This window comes from Balaenoptera physalus (genome assembly GCF_965194825.1).
Source record: "Balaenoptera physalus genome assembly, chromosome: Y".
NCBI lineage: Eukaryota > Metazoa > Chordata > Mammalia > Artiodactyla > Balaenopteridae > Balaenoptera > Balaenoptera physalus.
In genome coordinates, this window is record NC_138904.1 from 16665975 (window position 1) to 16693967 (window position 27993).

The following is a 27993-nucleotide window of genomic DNA, read 5'->3' on the forward strand; positions in this document are numbered from 1 at the left end:
AGGGAGAGGAGAATAAGGAGTTATTGTTTAATAGTTACAGAGTTTCAGCTGAGGATGATGAAAATTTCTGGAAAAGGACAATGGTCAATGGTTGCACAACAATGTGAATGTTTTTAATACCACTGAACTGCATGCTTTAAAATGGTTAAAGTGATAAATTTAATGTTACGGATATTTAACCACAATTCAAAAAATTCCTCAGGGGCATGGGGGGAACCCAGCAAGTGCTGGCAAGAATGTGGAGAAACTGAAGCCCTTGTGCACTGTAAGACTGTAAAAGAATGCAGTTCCTGTGAAGAAGACAATTCCTAAAAAACTTAAATACCAATTAAAAACATTTTTTAAACAGTAATTTTATGTCATGTATATTTTACCACAATAGAAAAGAAAACAAAAGGCCAGGGCCAGAGTTTCATCTGGACTGTTCACAGTGAAGCAGCATAATTACTGGGACCATAGTGAGTCAGTGCAAAAGCCTTCAGTGTGGGAGAAACGATCAGAAAAGTGCGTAAGTGACAGCAACAAAAAGAAGAATAGCAGAACAGCTAGATTTGTCTTAAATCTTAAGAAAATGGAGGACACAGAAACAGGAAGGGTCCACTTACAAGCACTGAGATACGTGTGGAAGAAAAGACCAAAATGGAGTAAGGTCTTAAGGGAAGAACCAGCTTTCAATAACAAGCTGAAGTACTGATCACAGAAGTGGCCATGAGTTTTGGAGTTTGCCATTTCAGAAGACCATGAAGTTTTTATTTTGTTTTTCCTGGGAGAAAGGCGGGGCAGGGGAGGACCTTTTCAGATACCTTCCATCTTCCAAGCCCTAATCCCCCTAGTCCTAGATTCTATGGCTTTCACTGTGCTCAGAAGGCAAGGTTTATTCTGGCTTTCTTACAGAAGAACAAGGGGCAAGTCAGAGCCTACAAATCTGCTACAGTTTGGTATACAGACTAGGAGACCAAGGCCTAGGAATTTATTTCTCAAATACAACTGGCACTGGCAGCTGTGATTATGCAGGAGTTAATAACAAATCCAGATAACCCGCGAACTCCACCACACTGCGGTAGTCCAGGAGAGATTCCAGGCAAATGCAGAAGGTATTCTGCAACATCTAAACTCATCTTAGACACACAACCAGTGTTTCCAACAGAGAAGGTGCCTCAAAGATGGTTAGAGTCCCACAAGGGACTCATTGCTACTTAAATGTCTGCCCCATAGGCAGAGGCACTGATAAAACTGTAAGATAATAGAAGTGGCAACTCAAAGGCCTATCTCTGTTCTTTTTGTCCTATTTTGGCGGGAAGTAGGTAGAGAAGATTGAGATTTTTGAAACATGGCTTTTGAGTCGAAGTAAAATTATGTTCTATTCGCTGTAGTAAAAAATGCACAGCAACATGCCAAGGGGAAAAGGGGCAAAGGAAACTAGATAATCAATATGCACAGAAACACAACTAATCAATACATAAGAAAATATTAAAGTCAACGAAGTGCAAAGATATTTTCCATTTAATAAGCATTACTGAGGACTTTCAATACACTATATCCATACTTTTTCTGTATCTCCCCCACTTAAAAAATGTACAAACCAAGACGTTTTTCTCTTCTTCAATAAAATGCATCATGTCTCCTGTCCCTTTTCTATTGGGTTTCTGCCTTTCCTTACCACTCTGTACATGCTATTCATATATTCATGATTCTAATCCTTTGTTGGGTATCTGCTGAAAATTTCTCTAAGGTGTCTTTAATGAGACAGGATTAATTTGAATGAAGCCACACTTTGCCATTATTTTCTGTTATAAGTGTGTTTGGTTTCTTAAAGAATTCCTTGGTTCAAAACTGAAAAGTACTTATGTACATTATTATCCCAAACAATTTAGTTCATTTAATTTTTCTTATATTTTTTATTTTTAAAATTGAGGTGACATAATATTAGTTTCAGGTGTACAAGATAATGATTTGATAGTTGTATACAATGCAAAAGGATCAACACAATGAGTATAGTTACCATTTATCACCATATGTTGTTACAAAGCTTTTTTTTTTCTTTTGAGGAGGACTTTTAAGATCTAGTCTCTTGGCAACTTCCAAATATGCAATACAGTATTACTAACTATAGCCATCAAGGAGCACCTTACATCCCCATGACTTACTTTATAGCTGTAAGTTTGTACCTTTTGAACCCCTTCACACATTTGCTCACCTCCCAACCCCCACCTCTGGCAACCACTAATTTGTTCTCTGAACCTATGAGCTTGTGTGTGTTTCTTTAATGCCACATATCAGTGAGATTATATATATCTGTCTTATTTCACTTAGCATAAAGCCCTCAATGTTCATCCATGCTGTCCAAGCAAATGACCAGATTTAATTATTTTTTAGTGATCAAGACTGAATAATATTTCATTGTATGTGTACATATTGTATATATATTTCCCAGATATATGCATATACATTTCCCACGTCTATTTTATCCATACACCCACTGATGGACACCTTGGTTGTCCCAAACCTTGGCTATTATAAATGATGCTGCAAAGAATACTTAACTTCAAATTAGAGTTTTCATTTTCTTTGGATAAAAACCCAGAGGAGAAACTGGTGGATTATATGGCAAGTCTATTTTTAATTTCTGGATACACCTCCATAATGTATTTACATTCCCACCAACCGTGCACACGGATTCCCCTTTTCCCACATCCTTATCAACACTTATCTTGTATCTTCTTGATAGGCATACTAAGGATGTGAGATGACAGCTCATTATAGTTTTGATTTACACTTCCTAATAATTTGTGATGTTGAGCAACTTTTCATGTATCTGTTGGCCATCTCTTTGTCTTTTTTGAGTAAAAAAAAAAAAAAGGTCTATTCAAATCTTCTATCCCATTTTTAACTGAATTTCTTGGTCTGTGCTATTGAGTTTTATGTACATATATTTACATATATTTTTATCTATCTTTATATATCCTGCGTATTAACCCCTTAACAAATATATGATTTACAAATATTTTCTCCCATTCAGTAAGTTACAATTTTTTCATGATTTCCTTTGCTATGCAGAAACTGTCTAGTTGGACATAGTCCTACTTATTTTTGTTCTTGCTGCCTTTGCTGTGGCATCAAATCCAAAAAATTACTGGGAAGACCAATGTTAAGGAGCTTACCACCCATGTTTTCTTTTAGAACTTTTATGGTTTCAGGTCTTACATTCAATGGATTCTTTAATACATTCTGGGTTACTTTTTGTGTATGGTCTAAGACAGAAGTCCCCTTTTTTTCTTTTACATGTGGTTGTCCAGGTTTCTCAAGACAATCCATGCAAGAGACTGTCCTTCTCCCATTGTATATTCTTGGCTCTTTTCTTATAATTTAGCCATGTACGCATGAGTTTGAACTCTCTGTTCAGTTTCACTGATCTATGTGTTTGTTTTTATGACAATAACACAGATTACTATAGCTTTGTAATATAGTTTGAAATCAGGGAGCAAGATGCCTCCAGCTTGTTTTTCCTTTATAAGTTTGTTTTGATTATTCAGGGTCTTTTGTGGTTACATAAATAAACCACTTAGGTTGTTTGTTCTATTTCTGTAAAAAAATGCCATTGTACTTTCATACCAATTTTAATGAATCTGTAGACTGCTGTGGGCAGTATGGACATTTCAGTAGTATTAATTCTTCCAATCCATGAGCATGAAATTTATTTATTTCCATTTAGGTGTGTCTTCTTCAGTTTCCTTCATCAATATCTTATAGTTTTCAGTGTACAGGTTTTTCACTTCCTAGATTAAATTTATTCCTAGGTATTTTATTCTTTTTGATACAATTTTAGAGTGGAACTCTTTTCTTAATAGCTCTTGCTGAGGAGAAATCCAGCTCATTTTTGTAAATTAGTTTTGTATCTAGGAACCTTACTGAATTTGTCCATTAGTTCTAAGAGTTTTTTTGGTAGGGTCTTTAGGGGATTCTGTACAGTATCATATAATGCCACTTGCAAATAGTGACAGTTTTTACTTCTCTTTCTTGCCCAATAGCTCTGGCTAGGACTTGCGATACTGTGTTGAATAAAAGTGATGAGAATGAGCATCCTTGTCTTGTTCCTGTCTTAGAGGAAAAGCTTTCAATACATCATCTTTCGGTATGTTAGTTGCAGAATTTTCATACACTGACTTTTTTTTATGAGGTACATTTTCCCTACGTTCACTTTGAGAGTTTTCATCATAAACAGATGTTGAATTTTGTCACATGATTTGTCTCCATCTACTGAGGGGATGTTATGATTTTTATCCTTCGTTTTGTTAATGAAGTGTATCACCGATTGATATGAGAGGCTGAATCACCCATGTACCCCTGGAATAAATCCCACTTGACCATAGTGTATTATTCTTTTAATGTATTGTTAGATTCAGTTTGCTAATATTTTGCTAAAGATTTTTGTATCTATATTCATCATGGATACTGAAGTGTAATTTTCTTTTTCTTGTGGTATCCCTGTCAGGTTTGGTAACAAGGTAATGCTGGCATCATAAAAATAGTTAAGAAGTGTTCCATCCTTTACAACTTTTTTGAAGAGTTTGAAAAAGAGGTATTAAATCTTCGTTTGGTAGAACTGACCAATGAAGCTGTTTGGTCCTGAACTTTTGTTTCCTGGGAGATTTTTGATTATTGATTCAATCTTTTTACTAGTTATTGGTTATGTTCAGTTTTCTATTTCCTCATGATCCAGTCCTGCTTGCTTGTACGTTTCTAGGAATTTATCCATTTCTTCTACAATCTGCTAGTATATAACTGTTTATAGTAGTGTGGACTAAGAATGCTGCCAGCCATTGCACTAAACAAAGGATGCTGCAGCCATCAAGCCATCAAACACTCCAACTGCCCCCAGCTGTGCACCCTGAAGGGACTCAAGATAGGAGACAACAGGATAGTGACCCTACATAGCTAAGGTGTGTATCAAAGAAATGATTTCCGTCAGCCCAGACTCCTGCATCTTCCCATACAGAGAAAAGTGCTAAATTCATTCACTTGAGATTTCTAGTCTTCTTTAAACAGTAAGCTTCTGATGTTCCAACTACCTGTTTTTGTTGCGAAAACTCCTATATATCCTGGCTCCTCCCTTACCTCTCTGGAGCAGTCCCCCAGAGCTATCTGAGAGGGTGTCTCCCAGGCTACAGTACTCAGAAAGTCTGCCAAATGAAACATAATTCTCAACTCGTAGGTTGTGCATTTTTGTTTTCAGTTGACAGTACACTCTTACAATCTTTTGTATTTCTGTGGTGTCAGTTATAACATCTCTTTTATTTCTGATTTTATTTATTTAAGCCCTGTCCTTTTCTTGACGAGTCTAGCTAAACGTTCATCTATTTCTTTTAAAAGAAAAAAAGCCTCTTAATTTCATTCATCTCTTCTATTGTCTTCTGAGTCTTTAATTTATTTCCATCCCGATCTTTGTTATTTCTTTCCTTATAGTAACTTTGGGCTTCATTTATTCTTCTTTTTCTATATTCTTGGTGTGTAAAGTTAGACTGTTTATGGAGTTAGGCATTTTATCACCAGGGACCTACCACTTACAACTGCTTTTGCTGCATTCCATAAATGTTATGCTGTATTCGCATTTTCTCGAGGTTTTCTCTAAATTTCTCTTTTGATTTCCTCATTGACCCATGGTTGGTTCACTACATGTTGTTTGATCTGACACATTTGTAAACTTTCCAGTTTTGTTTCACAATGGAGCTCTAGGTTTATATCTGATGCTCAATACACTGAAATCTTCCTTTATTAAGAATTGTTTTGTGGCCTAAAACAAAATTTCTTCTCCAGAATGTTCCATGTGCACTTCAGAAAAATATGTGATTCTGCTGGATTTTTCTTTTTTTTTGATGGAATGGTCTGTATGTATCTAATAAATCTATGTGATCTCACATGTTCTTTAAGGCTGACGTTTTCTTACTGATTTTCTGTCCGGATGATCTATATGGTTGATGTAAGTGGAGTATCAGAATCCCCTACTATTATTGTATTGATGTCTATTTCTCCCATTAGGACTGTTAATATTTGTTTCATATATATAGATAGTTCTATGCTGGGTGCATAAATGTTTACATGTTATATCCTCTTACTGGATTAACCCCTTTATCATTATGTAATCCCCTTGTCTCTTATTACAGTCTTTGTTCATAAACTCTATTTTGTCTGATATATATATATGTATACCTGCCACAGCTTTCTTCTGGTTTCCATTTCTATGGAATATCTTTGCCCCCCTTTCACTCTTAGTCTGTGCCTGTCCTGATATCTGAAGTGAGTCTCTTGTAAGCTGTGTATAAATATGTTGTTATTTTTTTCAGCCATTCAATCACTCTGCTACTTCTGGAGAATTTAGTCCATTTGTACTTATTGCCATTTCAATTTTTTTTAAATTGTTTTCTCATTCCAGCATTCCTTTCTTGTTTCTTGCTTTCTTCCTTTGCAGTTTGCAAATGGTATACTTAGATTCCTTTGTCATTATTTTTTGTGTTATCTACCACAGGGTGTTGCTTTGTAGTTACCATGAGGTTTACATGTAACAAATTATAACACTGCATTTTAAGTTGATAACAACTTAAGTTTGAAAGCATTCTAAAGCTCTAAATTTTTATTTTCCCACACACATTTTATGTTTTTGATGTCATGTTTTACATCTTTTACCTTGTGTATCCCCTAATACCAATTATTATTGTTACATTAATTTTTACTATTTTGTCTTTTAACTTTCATACTAGCTTTATAAGATGAATCCACTGTCTTTCCTATATAATTACCTTCACCAGTGACTTATATTTTCATATATGTTCCTGTTAATTAGTGCCCTTTCTTTTCAGCTTAAAGGAGTCCCTTTAACATTTCTTATAAGATTGGTTTAGTGGTAATGACCTCCTTTACAATTGCTTGTATGGAAAATTCTCTCTCCTTTACTTCTGAATGGTAACTTTACTGCATATTCTTTTTTTCTTTCAGCACTTTGATAATATTGTGCAACTCCTTTCTGGGTGGCAAAGCTTGTGCTGAAACATCTAATGATAATCTTCTGAGTATTGTCTTATGTGTAACAAGCTGCTTTTTCTCTTGCTGCCCTAAGTCTCTGTCTTTAACTTTTGACATTTTAATTATACTGTGTCTTGCTGTGGGCTCCTCTGAGTACATCTTATTTGGAACTTGGAGCTGGATGTGCTTCCTTCCTCACATTAAGGAACTTTTCATTCTTTTTCAAATAAATGTTCTGCCTGTTTCTCTCTTTTCTCTCCTTCTGGGTCCCCTATAATATGCGTATCAGTCCACCTGACATTGTCTCACACTCCTAAAGCTGCCTTCACTTTTTAAATTTTCTTCTCCTTTTGCTGCTCTGCTTGGGTGAATTCCACCACCCTTGCTTTAAGTTCACTGATCCTTTCTTCTACTTCATCTACTCTGCTGTTGAACCCACTAGTGTATTTTTCAGTGTTTTTCAATTTTTTAGTTCTGTGACTTTGTTACTTTCTTATATTTTCTACCTTTGTTGAACTTCTCACTGTGTTCATGCATTCTTCTCCTAGCTCAGTGGGCATCTTTATGATTATTACTTTGAACCCTTTATCACGTAAATTACCTATCTCCATTTCATTATGTTTTTCTCCAAGGTTTTATTTTATTGTTCCATGTACAGCATATTTCCCCTCTTCCTCATCTTGCTTTACTTTCTGTGTTTGCTTTTATACACTCCATGAAATAGCCACCTCTCCCAGTCTTGGAGGAGTGGCCTCATTTAGGAGATGAATCTTATCCTTCAACCTTGCAGCTCTTGCTTGTCTCTCAAACGTTGGTGATTGCTTGTCCAAGCAGCTCATTTTATTTTTAATATCTCCCAGTTGTTGAGTGTGTTCCAGGACCTATCAGTGTCCCAAAGAGATCAGGGAAGACCTCAGCACCACCTAGGTTCAGGCTGATTGGAAGCCTGACCCTGAAAGGCAGCAGCTTTTAAAGAATGCAAATATGTACAGTCCCGTACAACTGTTAAGCTAAGCTCTGCTGGCCCCCAGACCAGGCCATCTGCGGGTGCCCCTCTGGTGACGGTTGTAAAATTCAGGACTCCATAAGAATGGATCAGCACCTTCTTGGAGATTACGGTAAGCTGTAGTGAGGCAATGGGAGAGTGCAAAGATGTCATTCTTCAGCCTGTTTTCCCAGACAGCGAGTCCATAGGCCTCTGGATGTGTGCAAAACCCAAAGCCTGACCCTGACACCAAAGTTCCTGGACAAGCAAACAGGCTTCTTCCACAGAAGGAGGGGGTGTTTTCAGTGTGCTGTCTGTGCAGTGCCCTGGGTGTGGTAGCCAGCTGTGTCTCTGACTCTTGTGGGACCCAGGTACACAAGCCTCTCTGGGCAACAGGCCAGGCATTCACTGGAGGCGGGGAGGAGGGGGATTCCATGGGCAGCAGCCACAAAAGCAGGGCACCAGACACATGTTAAGAGCTCTCCTCCAAGAGAGTCTAGCACTCTGGGGCATCAGAGGGGGAGCTCAAAGATAGCACCTGCCTTCCTAGGTCTTTTGAAGGCTTACAGTTAGTCCTTTGATTTGTGTTTAATTTAGAAGCATGTCCCTCAGTTCATAGCCATGAAAATAAGCTAATCAGCCTCTTTCACAGAAAGACCTAGCACCCTGTTCCATTGCCTCCTGCTGTGCTCTGGGATGGTAGCTGTTTAAGAACTTTCCTCCATTGGTCACCGTCTTCTGGGACCCACTGACCACCACTGGCCGCCAGAGCCAAGCAATGTAGAGGTGTCCCCTGGCAGCAGACACAAAACCTGAGGCACCAGATAAGGTCCTTTATGGCAGATAGAAGCAAGCTGAAGCAAAGCAGAGGGAGAGTGCAAAGGTCCTGTCCTCCAGCCTCTGTTCCCTGAGAGCAACTCCACAGACCTCTAGAACTGTGTCACACCAGAAGCCTTCCCCTCAAGCTAAAGCTCCTGGACAAGCAAACAGTCCTCTTTCTCAGAAAGACTAAGGCTGGGTTTAAGTCTCTTGTCTGTGCAGTGCCCTGCGAGTGGTAGGTTGCCAAGAACTGTCTTTCCAATTGTTACCGTCCTGAGGGACCCAGACACCCAAGACTGCTGGCTTTCAGGGTCAGGTGATCACAGGGCATACTTTGAGTTGCAGCTGCAAAACCAGAGAACCAAACATGTATAAAAGCTCCCCTCCAGAGGTACGGAGTGTGGCAGAGGGAAAGCGTGAAAATGGCTCCCACTGGCGTTAGCAACATTTAATAAGATTTAGTGAAAGTGCAGAAATGTCAGCCTCCCTAGGAGAAGAAAAACGTCTAGCTAGAAAAATAAGGCATCCATTGGCTTTAGAGTGAGAGTACAGAAATGGTGCCTGCACCTCCATCCTTGGAGAGTATTCCAACCAGCCCCTTCTTCTCAGGCCAATGCTCTGAGATTAGCAAATCAATCTCTTTCACATAAAGTCTGTGTGCTTTTCAAACAACTGCATCTACATGGGGTCCTGGGGAGAGTGAGTCTATGCAGTCACCCTTTAAGAGGCATTTCTCAGTCAACTACAGCCCTTTGGGTCACATGGGTGCAATTCCCCTGATGGTTTTTCAAAGCTAGATGTTTTGGGGGCTTCTCTCAGGTACAGGACTTAAGAGTTTGGGTGCCTGATGTGGGGTTCAACCCCTTTGCTCCAGGTTTTTAGTTCCCTTTCGATTGTGGGTCACCACCCTGAGGGTGGGGTCTGTGACTCAACCTCTCCTACCCACCACAATGTGACGGTGATGTTATACTCCCAAAGTGATCCAACTCTTTAGAAAATGAGTTTTTCAAGATACAGATTTTAAACATGTTTTTAAAACCAAAACACACCTAGTTTTTATTATTCACAAGAACTACTGATCTCCACAAGGATAAAACTACCAAATAAAAGGCTACTAGTTAGTCAAGTCTCCAATGTATCACTTCTGCAAACAAATATAGTTACTCTCACTTGCCATATCCCCATCTTTCAAAAACGTATCTAAATAAATAAATAACTTGATTACTGTTTCTCAAAGTCTAGTCCCTGGACCAGCAGCTCTGGCCATCGACTGGGAACTTGTTAAAATACAAGTCTATCTTAACCATCTTCCCCATCTCCACTTAAAATCTACTGTAAAGTGTCTTTTACATTTACTGACTCAGAATCTGTAATTTGACAAGATCTCTAGGTGATATGTATGAGTCTAAGAAGGACTGACCTAGCCCACTATGCTAGTCAATTTCTCTTTCTTCCCTAATCCTTTCATGGCTGGCTGCTGCTGCTGTCACATCAGTAAGTCAACCTAACCTATTCTGCTGCTTTTCCTACCCGAATTTCACTCCTTTCTCAACTTTTTCTTTTCTCCCCTTTTTTCTTTTTCTGCCAATTCCTCCTTGATTTCCATCATGTGACTATACTATTAGAGACTTTGATAAGCAATGGAAGCATTCCTTTCTGAGGTTAGCAATGCAGCAACACTGACTGCTGCCATCTTTGCATTCAGATGGCTCTAGGTCATTTTCACTGATGCTTGGGGTTCCTACATCTCACAGTATCAGAAGATGCCAGGCTGCGAAATGACATATGCATGTACCACTTGAAGAAACAGTAACTAGAGTTGTTCCAGCTCTGTTTTTAGAACGGTTATTCACAAAATATAGTAAAGTTTATGATACAGAATAGTTGTTTTAATAATAGATGAAAATGCACAAAGTTGGTCAGTGATAATTCACATAAGTGCTTCACAAAATGCAAGAATTTTGGCATTTAAATTAGAACCAACTATTCTAAAAATTCCCCACATCTATTCTTCAAAAGGTTCCATGCCTTTTCCATTCTTCGCTTTTAAAAAGCTAGCAAGGTTTCCATGTTGACAATGCTTCTATAATCCCAGAAGGAGAGTGCTACTTGAAATAACAGGTTAGAAAGAACTCTTCCATGAGTCAATTTCTTTGGAAGATGGAAAAAGGAACAATGCCTAGCATATAGTAGATGCTCAGTAAATACTTCCTGAGAAACAGTACTGTTTTTCATGTAACTCAAAATTTCAATCAAAATGGTTAACACTTTTATTTCTAACATTCCTTTCATGTATAGAATTCCTGAATTTGAATATAGAAACCACTCCCTCCCAACTGGGAGGCATCTAAAATGCTGATCTGGAAACACTAAGGCTGACTGACTCTCAGGATACATCTCAGAAAGCACTGTAATATAATATATAGCGTATCATAAAACTAAGCCATACTATCAACAGAAGTCCCAAGAAATTTAATTCTTCCCTTCAATTTTGTAATAAAATATAATTTTACATGTGCAACTATATCAAAATTATATTTTTAAAGTTTATCAAGAACATACACACATTTTGCCCTACTATATACGGGCCTCGCTCCCTTAATACTCACGAGATCAGCATATTTCTTACACAGTGCTGCCAGCTTCTCCTCTGGTGTTGAAAGAGTGTTTAAGGCTTGCATCAATAATACTACTTCTTTTCCTAATGATTTATAAAAGAAAAAAGGTAGCAGAAGGATGACTTAAATTCAACATAAAACTAATGTTTACAATTTAAGGCTATAATTAGGGATAGAGATTCACCTACTAAATTAAAGAAGCTACTTTCAAATCAGTTTATTAGCCTCACCAACATCCAAATTTCTTCACTTACCAACACAGCTACCTGTTAGCTATTTAGCACTTGAACAGTGAGAACACTTTAAAGAGTCTTAAATGAGTACTTTAATAGCTCTGGCAGGGAGAAGCAGGTGACCAAGACAGGTGAAGGCAAATGGGCTTTAAAGAAAGAAATAACGTTCTATTGCTTACCCTGGCGGTAGAAAACTTTTTATTTCTTAAAATGTTCTCTTGTATGTAGAATATTTCATCTAAAAAACTGAAGAAAATTTGATATTTGATATCAAACTTATATTTGGTATACTTTACATGCTGCTGTGGGGGCAGGAGAGAGGTGGAACAGGCCACCTTCAAAAAGAATACTTTCCTATCCACATAAAATTTTAGTACTGAAAATTTTTTACCTTCAGTTCAAGATGAAATAAAAAAGAGGAAATATAATGATTGAATGTTTAGACATAACAGTAATGTACACTTCAGTATGTGAAGATTTTAAACTGTAACCATTTTAAACTATTTAAATGATTTTAAGCTGAAGCTACATTTTATGCATTGTAGTGGGGTTAATGATTCTGAAGGTGTTAGTCTTGTTCGGAAAGAATTATAAACAGTTCTCATATTCATATAAATTTTAAAGTCTTTAGAAGGTAGCAGAAAGTAGATTAAGAAAGAGAATTTCAAGTTACAATCCTATGCACAAATCACTGAAACCAAACAAGGTAAATATTAGGTACAATAGGGATGAAAAATTGAGGGGCAACCAGTAAGGTGAAATAGGGTTTCAGGTTTCATTCATAAAATTTAACATATCACATTCTTAGTCTGAACTGTCAAACTAACTAAGCAGAGGGATAAAACATATCTTAGAAGCAATCTTATTAAGATACTTTCTAAACTGCAAAAAAATATCATTTCCAAATTTTAGTGAATATTCCTTAAACAGCTAAGCAAATATAACAGTTTTCTTAGTAATTATTAGTCAGACTACTTTAAATGATCAAACAACAAAGCAAATCAAATACTACTTCTGCCAAACTGGCCACAAACTCTTTCTGGAAAACAATTCTTAATCAGGGAGAAAGAAGCAAGGTACCCATAACTAAGCTTTCCACTCTGTTACTTGCGCCTCCTGCAAATAATTGTAGGAGACAGGCATACTGACCTGACCAAAGAAACTAGATGTGTATTAGCTAAACATCTACCTCAAAATTGGTCATCCTCCATAATTACCTGTGCTGCACAAAATATAAGTTAAACAAGCAGCATGTGCAAATGTCCAACCTCTGAGCAGAGATTATTACCTAAGATATTTTCTTTCTTTCTGCGGCATTCTGAATCTTGCTGACCATCAGAGGGATCTGCTCCAGCTTCTGGCCCTGAAGGTTCCTCTCTTGACTCTTGTGTGCAGTACACTGGGCTCAGCAAATCCCTGCTCTGTGTTATAAAGTTACTGCTTTCATCCTCTTCCAGTGAATGCTTGTTAGTTGGGCTACTGTAATTTGAGTCACGACGTTGAGGAATATCATTTGATTGAGAGTTATGCAACATATCTGCGTTTACTCCTAGTCTGTAAATTCTAGATTCTTCAACTGTGCCAATCACAAGCTACAGAAAAAGAGCAGAAAAAATATGGAGAAAGGAATTAAATCAAATGTAATCAAGGGAGGAAAACAATGCAGTACAAAAAAGCTCAGTGTTCCACCCCACTCTGCTCATTTTAACAGTAAAATTAACCCGTTTTCCTTTTTTTTTTGTCCTTGCCACACAGTTTGTGGGATCTTAATTCCCTGACTAGGGATCAAACTGGGGCCCCCTCCAGCAGAAGCATGGAGTAGTAACCACTGGACCCCCAGGGAATTCCCCACTTTGCTCATGTTTAAATGTAGTTTTTACTTTTTGTACGTGGTACAATCAACAGGCATGTCACCATTGGACAGTTTTATTTTTTTCCCTTTCATAGTGGTTCACAAAACAGCAGTGCTTCTTAGAATCAAAGGAGGAAAAGAGATGGGAGGAGACTACTGTAATAGTGGAACAGGAGAAAAATCCAAAGTTCGGTCCCTCCCACAACTAATATGCTGGCAGAATCTATCAGAATCAACTTCTGCAGAACTCTGGAATCTGCTAAAAACTTACAAAAGATAATTAAGATTTACAGCCCAAATTTACAGCTTAGTGAATTAAAAAAAAAAAAATTAGGAGAGCACCATAGGATTTTAAACTTCTTGTCTACCATTGTCCATACCCTAGGTCAACAAAGACCATAGGGAGAGCAGCCCACACTCTCAGTGAAGGCTACTGGTGCCACAGGGAACAATACAGACATTATTTTCAAAGGATTGGGTCTCATTCATTCTTTCACGCAGCTCCCTGAGAAATCTGTACAGGAGTTTGCCTTTGTTTCGTCCTTGGAAGAGCTGTCTCAGGACTAGGGCAGCTTCCAGGATAGCTTCAGATCCAAGTATGAAAGTACTGACTTCAGCAGCCTGGGGTATGGGACAAAAACTGGGAAAAAGCAATAAACAGAAATATCTGAGTAGAGAAAGACTGAGAAAGGAGATGAACATAGGCATATGAAAGCTCCCACATTAGACTAATCTTATCTCTGCCTGGCCTTCCAGCAGAAGTAAAGGCTAAGGCAAAGTTGTAAACACCCTGGCTAAGTATTCTAAGCTGATCAAAAGTAAAAGAGAAAACATGTCTTGCGTATTGATGTGAAACTCATCTTACTTCACATCCACTGATTTCTCCCTGGGTACTCTGTGTGTACCCTGACATTAGCCACCTTACACAGAAAGGTGGCTAGAACTGTGACCAAATTCTCCCCACCCCCAAATGGAACCCATCCTAGTATGCTGGGGCACTGTGGAGACTAGAGGGACTCAAACATTTACGGCTCTGTGGAAATAGGTATCCAAGTCACTCACTGTTCCATCTGGTTCTGTAGGGGAATACGGCCCCCAAACTCCTGCTTCCCCAATGAGTATGCCACCCCTTCATTTGTATGCCCCTCATAACTGACTTGCCAATGGAACCCAGGGCAGCAGCTCCTCACCCATCTGCCTGCTCTCCCTCTGAGAGCGTATTCTTGCTTAAATAAATCCTCACTTTACTTCCTTAACCTCGCTGTCTCATGTCCAGATTCCTTCCACGATGAGGCAGGAACCTTAAATTCACTGGGAACACACAGACTGGCACATTAAAGTACCACCAACTGGAGAAATAAATCATGGCTACTACAGGAATCATATGGTTTATTCATACAGACACGTATGCTGAGTGAAATCAAGCTATTGATCAAGCCTGCACTGCCTTGATCATTGGGTATGATCAAGATGGGTATGACTGCTATCTGGACTGCACTCTTTGCACTGATTATGGCTGTGTGTCCACCATCACAGAAAGGGCACCAAGTAAAGGGGTCTTTAGTTTTTTGCAGAGGCTACCTTGTGACACATGCTGTAAGATGACCCAGTTGTCTCCAGATTGGGAAGGCCATGACACACAGGGCATTGATTCTCCTCATTCTGGAAGTCTGACTGCATCCAACCTTTAAGCCTTCTCAGGTCTATTCATCCTGGGTGCCCCATAGTTGACCACCATTTCAGGTCATGGAATTGATGGTCCACACCAATCAGCTGACTCTGGCCACATCATTGTAGCCTTTGAACTGATCTGTCATGTGGTCAGCTTTCTGGATAATATGCAGTCTGAAAATGGTGCACATTTTACCACAAAAGTAAAAGTAGTCAATGTACCTCCACCATTCCCATCCACACTCCCTGTCACCCACAGCCATCTGGAATTATTGAGCATTAGGTCTGCTTTTCAAAAACTGACTCAGAAAAGAATCCTGATATTAACCCCCTCATCTTCATCTTTTCTACAAACTGTGGAAATGCAAGTTGGGCCACTGAATGAGCTGTTCCCAGAGAGGGATAACCCCCTCTCAGTCTCTTCCTTGCTAAGAATCAGGACAAATTGGGTGCTGGGTTATACAAACCCATTTTAAAAATTCAGCACTGAATGTCAAGGAAATTCAAAGAAACTTAGCCATTCTTAGGCTACTGCTTTTTTCTTTCTGCCAATAGCATAACCATGTCAGCCCAAGTGGCACGCTCTAGTCCAAACTGGCACCTAGAGGATTCAAACTTGGTTTCAGCTACCTGGATTCTCTTGTGAGACTGAAATGGTTCTAGATCAGTGTACCCAGTGGATAATTACCACTTCCTGAATACACTGCCTATGGAGCCTCCCTATGGTGACCTTTGCAGGTCAAAGAGGTGGGCATAATGGATCTCTGCAAGGCTTACAAAAATCCCCTCACTCCTCTAGTACCTGGCCTTTGTGGGCCAAAGGACTGTCATGAGCAGGTGACAACTGACTGGACAAAAGCTGAAATTATAGCTACTGGAAATACTGCCTTTGTTAACAAATCTAACAACATTAATCATCCCATGTGTTTAAAAACGGACCCTGGAGTCTTCCTCATACAAATAGGTGTCCTAGTGTGGCTCTCCCAAATTGTTGCAAGCCTCTTGTATTTAAGAGTGTTGAATCTGCCTTCCAGCCAGAGAGCTCAGGTGACAATTTGATTGCCATTCAAATAGAAACAGCAGGAATGTCCCAGCTACTGCATTTCCTAAGCAAAACACTTAACTGTCATCACTGAATGTCTCCCTCACCCTCATTTCTCTAGCCATAGATAAGTCATTCCAGGGGTAGACAAATGCCATCCAGGTGGTATCAGAGCCAGACGGTAGGACTGTGTGGTCTTCGGCAGGCCTTTTAAAAAGAAGGATGTGATTCAGTTTTTCACCTGGAAACGCTAGGGTTACTAACTGGCTAAGGAGACATGCTGTAAAGCACTTTAAATCTGTGCCCACTTGGAAACACTAATGTAGTCCCATTTGAGAACTTACATAATCAATCAGAATCAACCCCTTCTTGCCAGAGGTACCAAGTATGCCCTTTCTCACATGGAAGCCAGGAATTAACTTGCATCTCTCTAGAAAACACTGTGTCCCACATTAAGGGGAGGTCATAACAGATCATCAACTCTTTCAGGAAATATAGTCAGTAGTCATGCAGCCTTTGGACAACTGCAAAGTGCTCTCCAAAATGAGGCTACTTTTGTTTCCTTGGAGAAACTCACCAGAGAGGCAACTGACTTCTGGCTTATGGCCACACTGCAGGTAGTTATCCTCTCAATGGGAGCCATTCACTAATGAAAGGTAGTACAAAATCTCTCCACAACTTTAGCTGAAATGATCAGTGGACTGCATTCAAGTGAGTCTCAAACTGTCTGGCCACAGTTATTACTTATGGTAAAATTGCCCTAGACTTTTTTCTTATGGGCCATTCATGAATATATCCTGCTGCAACTGAATCAGTGACTCAGGCTAAGTGGGAAGGTCAACACATAGCCTTAAGGAAGCCAGATGGTAGACTCTGATAGTCTATGGAACTTGTTCATTTGGTTAGGTCTGGGACTCTGAAGTCAATACTAAGTTTTGGGCTCTTCCTTACGCTTGGAGTCCTATTCTTAGTATTCTATAAGATAAACTGAACAGATCTGGTCCTAGCCTATTCTGGTCAAATTTAACAGTGTGGCCAATGAACTTGCATACTCAGGAAAAACTCAATAGAAGGCATGTCTCTGTTTCAAACTATCTTTTCAAGGATGCTCATACAGCAAAGAGCCTTGGAAAAAAATAGAAATGATGTCTACCTCATCAGCAATGGGCAGGTTTGCTTACTGCCTATATGTTTCCAATTGCTGCTGTAATAAAATACCACTCATTTATTTACCTTACATTCCTTCTGGAGGCTCCCTGAGAGAACAGAGCTTTGCCTTTTAGGGCAAAGCTTCTAGGGGCTGACTGCATTCCTTGGATCATGATCCTTTCCTCCATATTCAAAGCTAGTAAAGGCAAGGCAAGTCAAGCCAAATGCCATCTCTCTGGATCTGACCTTTATCTTCCTCTTTCATTTCTAAGGATACTTAAGACTTCATTGTGCATACCCTGATAATCCAGGGTAATGCCAGTTAAGTCCGAATCTATGCAAATCCTTTTAAGCAATAAGATAATTCACAGGTCCCTGTTTAAGACATGAACAGCTTTGAGCAGCCACTATTCTGCCTACCACACTGCCCATTATAAAAGATTTAATATCCCTAAACTTAGGATTTCTTTTTTGTAATGCAAATATCATGTAGTTCTCTTTATATCACCCTGTAGGAACTAAGGCTCAGGAATCATGTGCAAAAGTGGACACTAGTAAATGCTACTGTAAAAAAGTATCCTTTGTCTCCAGATTTCTCCCAGTATCCATAAGTTATGGGAAAACTATGAGTTTGCAAGTAAATTAAAATCTCTGACCCTTCATAGTTTCTTGCTGCTATGATTACATATTCAAATTTGGGTAACTGCCAGACATTTTTCAGAAAATGTCTGTCAAGACAAACCAACTGACATTTGTTTTAATGATAAGTCTGCCACACATTTTCTAGAAAATAAATAAGTCCTTCAGGATAAACAACTGACAGTATCTGTTGCAATGATAATATTCATATGTTCAAATGAAAATTAGGATTTTGGAAAATTCCAACCTGCCACTATGACTCTGGCAGCTTCCCAGCACTTAAAGACTTTTGAGATGAGACTGACGATAATATTAACAAATGTGATTTTAAAAAATATTTTCTAACATTTGAAAAATCTATGCAACTCATGAATCAATATTTTCCAAATCACAGTGCTTTACAAAATGACTGGAAGGTACCAGATTCACTTAAAGCATTAAAAAAAAAAAAAAAAAGGTTTTAACATAACACATCAGAAAAAGTTCACTGATCTGGCTTAAAATTCCACATCCAAGTCCTAAGTAATTTTTACTTGGCACCAGTTTTTGCTTATATCCAACAAGAAGCTTATTTTTGACCTTTATTACCCTCAACAGCTGTGTCAAAAGAGCATGAGCTATATGAGATGGGTAACAGCTTTGGAGTCAAAAAAGCCTAATCTTTGAATACACCACTTACCACCTCCCGTGTGGCCATGGGGAGAAGTCAATCTCATAGTTTACCTAACCTACCTTAGAGAGTTTAAGATTAGATAAGGCTATAAATTGCTAGCCCACAACAGGACTTTCATAATAATCTGTGAAGTTTCCTACTACTGTTATAACAAATTACCACAAACCTAAAAATAGATTAAAAATTCACATTTATTATCTTACAGTTCTGGAGGTCAAAAGTCCGAAATGGATCAGCAGGACTGTGTTCCCTCTGGAGGTTCGAAGGAAGAATTATTTCTGTGCCTTTTCCAAGTTTAGAGGCCACCTGCCTGCATAAGCTTATCACCCCCTTCTCCATCTTCAGAGTCTGCAGCGTAACATCTTCAGATCTGTCTCTAATCTCTGTTTCCATCATTACTTCTCTTCTAACTCTGACCCTTCTGTTTTTCTATTATAAGAAACCTTGTGATTACACTGAATCCACCAGGATAATCCAGGACAATCTCTCCATCGCAAAATCATACTTAATCAGATAGGATAAACATATTCACAGGTTTCAGAGATTAGGACATGAGCATATTTGGGGGGACCATTATTTTATCTACCACACATATATTATCACATTAACATGGTCCACACTTCAATTCTTAAAGAAGAAATAATCTTTTAAATTACTGGCATAACTTCTATGAACTATACCCCATCAAACTGCTCTGCACTATAGGAGCAGGAAATAAAGTATCATCTTAGCAAGTAAATATTAGTTATGACAGATTAAAGGGCAAAAACTGGGGAGAGTGAGGGTCATCTGGGAGATATTTTGGAAATATTACATGGGATTCAAATCAACACTCAAAACAACAAATATTAATAAAACTTGCTCAGTAGCACAGGGAGATAGCATAGGTCAGTTGGTAAATCTTTTCCATCAAGTCAAAGAATTTACAGAAATTCATTAAAATAAGTAAATAAATTTAACTAGGAAGTGGACTGAACTGTAAAAATAGAATCCCTAGGTCTGAATGGAACTTAAAGCTTACCTAATACTTCTTCTCTTCTGAAAACTGCACAAATGGGAAAAGTTAAACATAGCTGATACTCAATACTATATTAAATTTGTTTAACACTTTAGGTTCGTCAAATACTACTACATTCATTATATTATCTGAAAGTGACTCATAATAATATTAAAAGCAAAGAAAAAGGAATTGGAAGGAGGGAAGGAAAAGGAGGCAAGAAAGTTTATTTGGGACATTAGTATAAATCTTACTTTACAGAAACAACAACTGTCTATGAAGTAAGGTCTGTCACATGCCCTATCAATTAATCATGTATTAATTATAAATGAAAATTACTCTCTGGGAACTATGTCATTTAAACATGTTTTAATTTTTAAATAAGAGGCATTATTTATCCAGATACCACTACTTTATAAAGGTAAGCTCATATCTTGAGAGGGACATCACTGAAATTGGTAAAATATTAATCTGTGACAAAGGGGGCAAGAATATAAAATGGAGAAAAGACTGGTGCTGGGAAAACTGGATAGCTACATGTGAAAGAATGAAATTAGAACATTTTCTAACATCATATACAAAAATAAATTCAAAATGGATTAAAGACCTAAATGTAAGGCTGGAAACCATAAAATTCTTAGAAGAAAATACAGGCAAAATGACAACCTACCCGATGGGAAAAAAGACTTACAAATTATATGACTGACATTTTGGTTAATATCCAAAAATATATAAACAGCTCATACAACTCAACATAAAAAAACAAACAACCCAATTAAAAGATGGCCAGAAGACATAAATAGACATTTCCCGAAGACATACAGATGGCCAAGAGGCACATGAAAAGATCCTCAACAGCACTGTCAGGGAAATGCAAATCAAAACCACAATAAGATTATCAACTCATACCTGTCAGAATGGCTATCATCAAAAAGAACAGAAATAGCAAATGTTGGTGAGGGTGTGGAGAAAAGTGACCCCCTCCTACACTGTTAGTAAAATGTCAATTGGTGCGGTCACTGTAAAAATTGTATGGCGGTTTCTCAACAAACTAAAACTAGAACTACCGTAAGACCCAGCAGTTCCACTCCTGAGTATATATCCGAAAACATGAAAACACTAATTCAAAAATATACATGCACCCCAATCTTCATAGCATTATTTACAATTACCAAAATACTAAAGCAACCCAAGTGTCCGTCAAGAGATGAATGGATAAAGATATGCCCCCCACGCCACACATACGCACAAAGGAATGCTACTCAGACACAAAAACAAATGAACTTTTGCCATTTTCAACAACATGGATGAACTTGGAGGACATTACGCTTTGTGAAATAAGTCAGAAACACAAATACTGTATGATTATCACTTACATGTGGAATCTAAAAAATAAAACTAGTGAATAAAACAAAAAAAGAAGCAGACTCACAGATCTAGAGAACAAATTAGTGATTACCACTGGGGAGAGGGAAAAGGGGAGGAACAACATGGGGTAGAGGATTAAGAGGTACAAACTACTTTGTATAAAATAACCTACAAGAATATATTGTACAACACAGGGAATATAGCCAATATTTTGTAACTGTAAATGGAGTATAACCTTGAAAAATCGTGAATTACTATGTTATACACCTGAAACTTACATAATATTGTACATTGACTATACCTAAATTTAAAAAAAAAATTAAAGAAAGAAAATGGTGAGGTAGCAACCTCCAAACACCCACTTCTACACGAAAGCAATGATTAAGGTGACAAAAATTGTCCAAATCAACTTTTTGGAAACTCTGGGAAACAGTCAAAACCAACAACCAGAGGAATCCTTAACTAGGAAAGAAGCTGCTGCAGTTTACTTATGGAATATTGTAACTTTTTATTTAACCTGCCTACAACCCCCTAATCCCCACCCTGGAAGGAGCTAGCATATCTGGTGTGGCTCGCTGCTGCCAGATGCATAAGAGACCTTGTTCTTAAGAGTTCTGACAGTGGGCTTTGACCTATATGGCAGACCCCCAAAGGGAGCTCAAGAATATCCTCCAGCCTCAAAATTTTCTCAGGGTTGGTGCAGCTTCTTGGTGTGGAATGTTGAAATAACAGCCACAGCTACGTGGGCCAAGGACAAAATGACAAGGCAAGTAGCAGACAGACTGAAAAGCCCCAAAAGAAGGAGGGTGGTAAAAAAGAAACATGGAAGAATAAGGGCTTTGGATTGGCCCCAGGTATACCAGGGAATCTCAAAGCCTACCTGCATGTCCAGGGCAACATACGTGCCAGAAAAGACCTCAGAAGACCCTACACTTTTGTATCTGGTTCTGTGCAAGACGGAAGTGCATGCTAAGGCTGGGCTTACCTAAGTGTTAAAGGAGTTCCCTAAACAAAATCAATTTGCAAAGACATTGAGTTTAGTTTTTGTTATTTCTGTTGCTCCAGGATTTCAAGGAAATCTCTTTTAAATTCCTGGCTGACTTCTAAGCTACCTGGCTGACCTTTAAGCTACCACAGAAGACTTCAGAGACCATGCAGGACAAAGAATACAATCTTTATAAAACAGCTTACCACAGAATTACTAAGCACACATTTACAACCCATAACAATCAGCAACAACAAACCCTAGGGATGTGGGGAGAATCTGATTCTCAGAGTATAGGGTTCACAATTGCACATTTCTTACTGCCTTGTCTTAACCAGACTTCAGTCAGGCTTCTCTCTTCATATAAACCCCTGGATACCGGCTAACCCACCACGATCAAGCACTCAAATGCGTGCCCCTAGTAACAACTCATCCCAAGGATCCAAGAATCAGCTGAGACTCATCTCCCATCAACCATGCCAATTATGCTGTCTGCTCACTCTCCCTTGCTTGCTTGATTTCCCCTTAAAAAGTTTCTGTTAACCTGTTTACCCGTCTCAATAAAAGTCATTCTCTGATTTTAAGACATTTTCAGATTTCTTTAATCAGAGTGTTCTCTGTATTGCAGGAGTGCCTCTGAATAAGGTCTCTTGTTATCTAAATCAGGATTTGTTTTTGTTTGACAGTCACATTATAATACTCAAAATATTCAGTTGCCAACAAAAAAAAAATCACAAGTCATGCAAAGAAGAAATGAACTATAGGCAAGTCATGGGAATAAAAGAAATTAAGAATCAGCCATCAATAAAAAGGTAGAAATTATTTTTTAAATGAACCAAACAAAAATTCAGAGCTGAAAAGCATGACAACTGAATTTAGCAGGGAGAATAATCAGCAAACTAGAAGCTAGGTCAATTGAAAATACAATCTGAGAAACAGAAAGGAAAAGGAATAAATAAAAATCAACAGAACTTGAGACTTGTGGGACACTAGCATACACATAATGGAAGTCACAGTAGAAGAGGAGAGAAGGAGGCTGGAAGACTATTGGAAGAAATTAGAAAATACTCTCATTTGATGAAAACCATTAGTCTACACATCCAATGAGTTAAGTAATGAGTAAACTCTGAACTATGATAAACTCAAAGACTACCTTTCAAAATGAAGGAGAAGACATTAAAACATTCCCAAATACACAAAAGCTGAGGGAATCCTTTACTAGTAGGCCTGCCCTGCAAAAAAAAAAAAAAAAAAAAACACAAAGGAAGTCCTTCTGACAAAAATAAAATGACATTACAAATAACTCAAAAGCCATACAAAGAAATAAAGAACAATAGTAAAAGTAACTACATAGGAGAAATTATCAATTACAGATCCCAAGAGAAGAATCATCAATATGAAAAAATCCTCAACTACCGAAAGGTGCCAAAAAGGAAAAAAATGTACAGTGCATCTCCTACAAAAAATCGACTACTTCAACAACTCAGACAGTGAGATATTATCACCCTGAACTCTCACTTTTCTGCAACAGACTTTCTTTCAAACCCCCCCACCCCCCACAACCTCTCCTTTTCGTCTATAAAATAAGATTTCTCTTCTTCGTTGGAATATCCTAAACTGCAGTGTTGCTTTTTTTTTTTTTTTTAAATCAGAGTTGTCCTTGGGGAAAGTAGTGAAAGTGATAATTTTGAATCCCTACAGTACTATGCACCCAATTTTTTTCACAATCCTGCAAGAACTGGATCTTTCTTTCAAAATACAAGGAGAGAGAAAGAAAAAAAAAGAAAGAAAGCTGTGAAATACTAACACCTTCATACAGAGACAAAAAAAAATACCTCACCTCAGAAACAAGTCAAAAAAAGCTAATTCTTGACACTTTGCTCAAATGTAAAGTGAGACTTCTGAAGTTCATGAAAAATGTTACAAAAATATTATCTCATAGGTTCAAACAAGAATGAACCCTTCAATAAGTTTAAATGAACGGAAAAAGAAAAAAGATTTCCACTGTACCAAGCCCTTTCCCTGCAATTCTCAACTCCAGGGATCTGGAAACCGTATATACCTGTATGCAGCCCAATCGTTGTGGAAAACTTCCTGATTCTACAAACTCAGCCCAGGAGAAGTGGGATTTTTCCAATCTGAAGCAGATCTAGATTTTCCTGTCACCAGAGAAACAATGAAATGCCCCTGATGTAAGTAAAGTAAGACAAAGGTAACATTCCAGCGTGTCTACCGGATTGGGAAACCAAAAGTATAGGAGGCGCTAAAGCACAAACCAAAGGAAAGGAAAAGGTGTTAAGTTTTGTTTTGGTTTGTTTTTAAAGGAGTTAGAAAGACAAGTTATTGCACGATGATGCTCAGCAATTAGGTTGGACAGAGGTACTTCGGCGTCACCTCCGTATACCAAGCCCCGAGTGTAGCCTTGTCAGTGACGCTAAGAGCCCAGGTCCCGAAAAAAAGCTGCCCTACCAGTTCCGCCACCGCCGTCCACCATCCGCGTAGTGGCAGAGAGTAAACGAGGACTGGGAAACAGAAACGCAGCGCAGCCCCGGTCCCCGCGCCATTATCTAAATACGCAACAGCCTTGCCAGCGCTGCCCCAACGCACCATGCAGAGCGACGCGTGCAGTCGCCGAAAGCTGAGAAAAGCTAATCCCTGTCCCTAGTCGACCGAAGGTGGCGCCGAACGTAGGGAGCACGGACATCAGGGGCTGGGAGAGAGGACATCAAGCTCACAGGACCCCGGGGCACCCACCGCACGTGGTTGTAACACATGGCGCACCCGCGCCTCGCACCCTTTCACCCACAGACAGGACTGCGTTCCCCGCCTCCTCTAATACCTAAGCCGCACACCACCCCCCAACCCACAGCGGTCCCCTGCACGCCATTTATTCCGATTCCACCTCCTCGCCACACACACAAACGTCCTACTATCGCAACCCTCTGAAGAAAGCGGAATGTTTGTCCCGAAGCTAAAGTAACCGAAAAAGGTGAACAGGCAAACCTGTAAAAGGTAATACTCTCCCTCACACTTCACCCCCGCCACCCCGTGGAAAACAAGACAGACCTGCTGCTGGCTGCGCAGTCCACCGCGACGTCCGGCGTCAACCGTCTCCTCAGCCCCTGATCCGCCGGCACTTCCCGGCGCTCTTTATCCTACCTGCGTCGCCAAGAAGTGACGGAAGCACTTAAACCCGCAACTTTGACCCAAAGGACGGAAGCTCGCAAGGCCTATCTACTACCTTCCAAGCCTCAGCGGCCAGTCGAAGATCCGGCGCTCTCCACGTGACTGCTGGATGTTTGCCTCCAGAGGATTGAGTGAGATGGGGGAGGGGAGCATTGGAGGCCGAGCCGGGTTTCAGGGCCAAAGGGCAAACAGAATGCCCTAGTGACTCTGCGCGGAAGAGGATAAAGAGTGTAGAAAGAATTGCAGGTCCTAGCAAACTGTTACGTCATAGTTTGCAAGCCCAGATTGGGTTTAGGGCGGAGCTCCGCGGCATTCTGAGAAGGGAGGAGTAGTTACTGTGCTGCGCCTGCTGCTTAATGGGACTTGTAGTTTTTTAGGGGCGATTTCACGCTAAAGGAAACTACTCCGGCAACTTTTAAAGTATTCCACTATTTGAAAAGACAAGAGTTTAGGGTCAAGTGAAAACAGGATTACCTCCTGTTTTTGTTCTTGTTAGGTTATCCTTACTATACTATGGGCCCTACTGGCTATTATTATCCTGAAATAATTGGGGGTAAGAGGCGCTGCAGGCATACCTTGTTTTATTGCACTTCACACATATTGCATCTTTTTACAAATTGAAGGTTGTGGTAATCCTGCATCCAGCAAGTTTATTGCCACCATGTTCCAACATTATTTCCTCACTTCCTGTATCCTGTGTAAAAAAAATTAACGAACAGAAACCTCAGTTAAATAGGATTGGGTGACCAGAAGGGAACTCACATCTTAAGACCACGGCAGACCCTTCCCCTCCGCCCCCGACTCCCCGCCCAGGAAGAAGAGAGTCCTCTTCTTGTCAAGGACTCAGCCAGTGAGAACCCAAGGACTCTTGTTTGCTACCGCCCTCCCACCTTCTTTCTCCTCTCTGCAATAGCGTTCTACTGCGGTGGGGGAGTTACATGTGGCTTGCCCACTGTTGCGGGTCCTAAATTGCAATTCTTTGCTGATCCTGAAAAAAACCCATCTGTGCTGGAGAAATAACTGTGAGTCTATTCGTTTCAGCTAAATACTCAAACAATTCCAAAATTTTTCATTATTACATTTGTTATGGTGATCTGTGTTCAGTCATCTTTGATATTACTACTATAACTTGCTGAAGGCTCACATGATGGTTAGAATTTTTTAGTAATAAATTATTTTTAATTAAGGATTGTACATTGATTTTTATATGTAATGGTATTGCACACTTAATAAACTACAATATAGGGGAAACATAAGTTTTATACACACTGGGAAACCAAAAAAAAAAATAGAGTGAGTGTATGACTCGCTCTGTTGCACTATTCACTTTATTGCAGTGGCCTGGAACAAAACAAGCAGAATATCTGAGATATGCTTGTACTTTGCAAAAAAGCAGAGGAGTATTATCTTTCAGAATTTGAATTTTCCAGCTGCAGCACCTGCCCAGGGTCCTGCCCCTTCACCAGAACTTTCACCATTGTTTACATGTCCAGAGTTAACGTGCCTTGGGGGCCGCACCCTGTTCACCCTGTTCAGTAAAGGCTGCGCTGCATCCTTTACTGCAAATTTGCAGAATTCATTTATTACATTGTGTCTGCGTTCATGTTCCTTGTATATACAAGAACATGTCTTGCAAATAGTGTTACTTCTTCCTTTGCCAATCGGGATGCCTCCAGTTACTGTTTCTCCAGAGTTCGGTGCTCAATTGTTGAGGAGTTTGGAGGGATGCTTCAAGAGAAATAACTGGAACATAACTTTACAAGGCAAGAGTTACCCAACTGTTTTAATAGGCCAGAGAACTACATATTTAGTCCTTAGTTTGGTAAAGGTAAGTTCCATAGCCTCTTGCTTGGTGAAGGAGATGTCAGGGAAAGTCTTGAAAAGAACTCCTTTCCACACTCTCCCTCCCCACTCCCCCACACACCCACCCCCAAAAGCAGCCGTCCTCCCCACCATCTGTCTAGCTTCTGGCAGTCAGTTATCGCTAGACTACTGGGGATCTTCCTACCTTATTATACCATTGCACCGACTCCTTCATGGGCCCCAATGTGGGCAGTCAAAACCGCATCTCTGGGAGCCAGGGATCCGAAGGAAAACCCCAGCTCTTCAGTCTAGCGTAGGGACAGCTAGTTCCGAGTTCCTTACTCTTGCACTGCTTCCCCTTACACCCGTGGCCCACACACATATACACACTCTGTGTGCTGCGCCCAAGGAGAAGTAATGAGGAAGACTGCAATGCCCTCCTTCCAAAGTGCAGCGTGCTGGTAATTAGATCAAAGCCGGCTCCCATGATCCCTCCAAAAAGGTTGTGGTGGTTAGCAGGAATTTGTGTGCTGGCTGTTCAGTGTTCCACCACGCCCCCAGGATCTGAGGAAGGGTCTGAGTAGTAATGCCCGCAGCAGGATGGGGATCTCTGACGGTAAATCCCTATTTCTGAGATTGCCCTTTCAACCACTACTCAACAATACCATAGTTTCTACTAGTCATTTCTTGCACTGAACGCAGCCTACTGCTTTCTTGAGCCTACAGGTGCTTGGTGTTCAGTGAAAGAGCATGTTTCACCCCTAAACCCCCGAAGCTTACTTTGTAGTTTGCAAAGACAGACTAATGCCCTGCCGAGTGGAGTTAAACAGATTCACGCCCTACCCCAGCAGGCCACAGTCTGTGGTCCGCTGCTCTAATGACTTCCAAACACAGAAAATACAGATTTCTCGCTGGACAGGAGAAAGTGGAGCCAGTGTTGCAGACATTAGAGAAGC

General features: G+C 39.5%; 1 protein-coding gene across 12 annotated transcripts in view; it reads right to left on the minus strand.

The window, feature by feature from the left end:
• The window catches only part of LOC309653377 (gamma-taxilin-like), a 51524-nt gene extending 26100 nt beyond the window's left edge, over window positions 1-25424 (minus strand). For 6 of the 12 annotated variants that reach the window (XM_082448004.1, XM_082447999.1, XM_082448003.1 and 3 more), the window contains exons 1-3: window positions 25115-25264; window positions 12961-13264; window positions 11431-11522 (exon numbers count right to left, since the gene is read on the minus strand). In XM_082448004.1, the coding sequence (XP_082304130.1) occupies window positions 11431-11522; window positions 12961-13207 (339 nt within the window). In that variant the 5' untranslated portion in view covers window positions 13208-13264; window positions 25115-25264. Of the gene's footprint in view, window positions 1-11430; window positions 11523-11851; window positions 11873-12960; window positions 13265-18901; window positions 19128-24110; window positions 24132-25114; window positions 25266-25289 lie in introns of those variants that run through there. The other 6 variants (XM_082447997.1, XM_082447996.1, XM_082447995.1 and 3 more) reach the window with 6 other exon arrangements.
• Between the last annotated feature and the right edge of the window lie 2569 nt (window positions 25425-27993).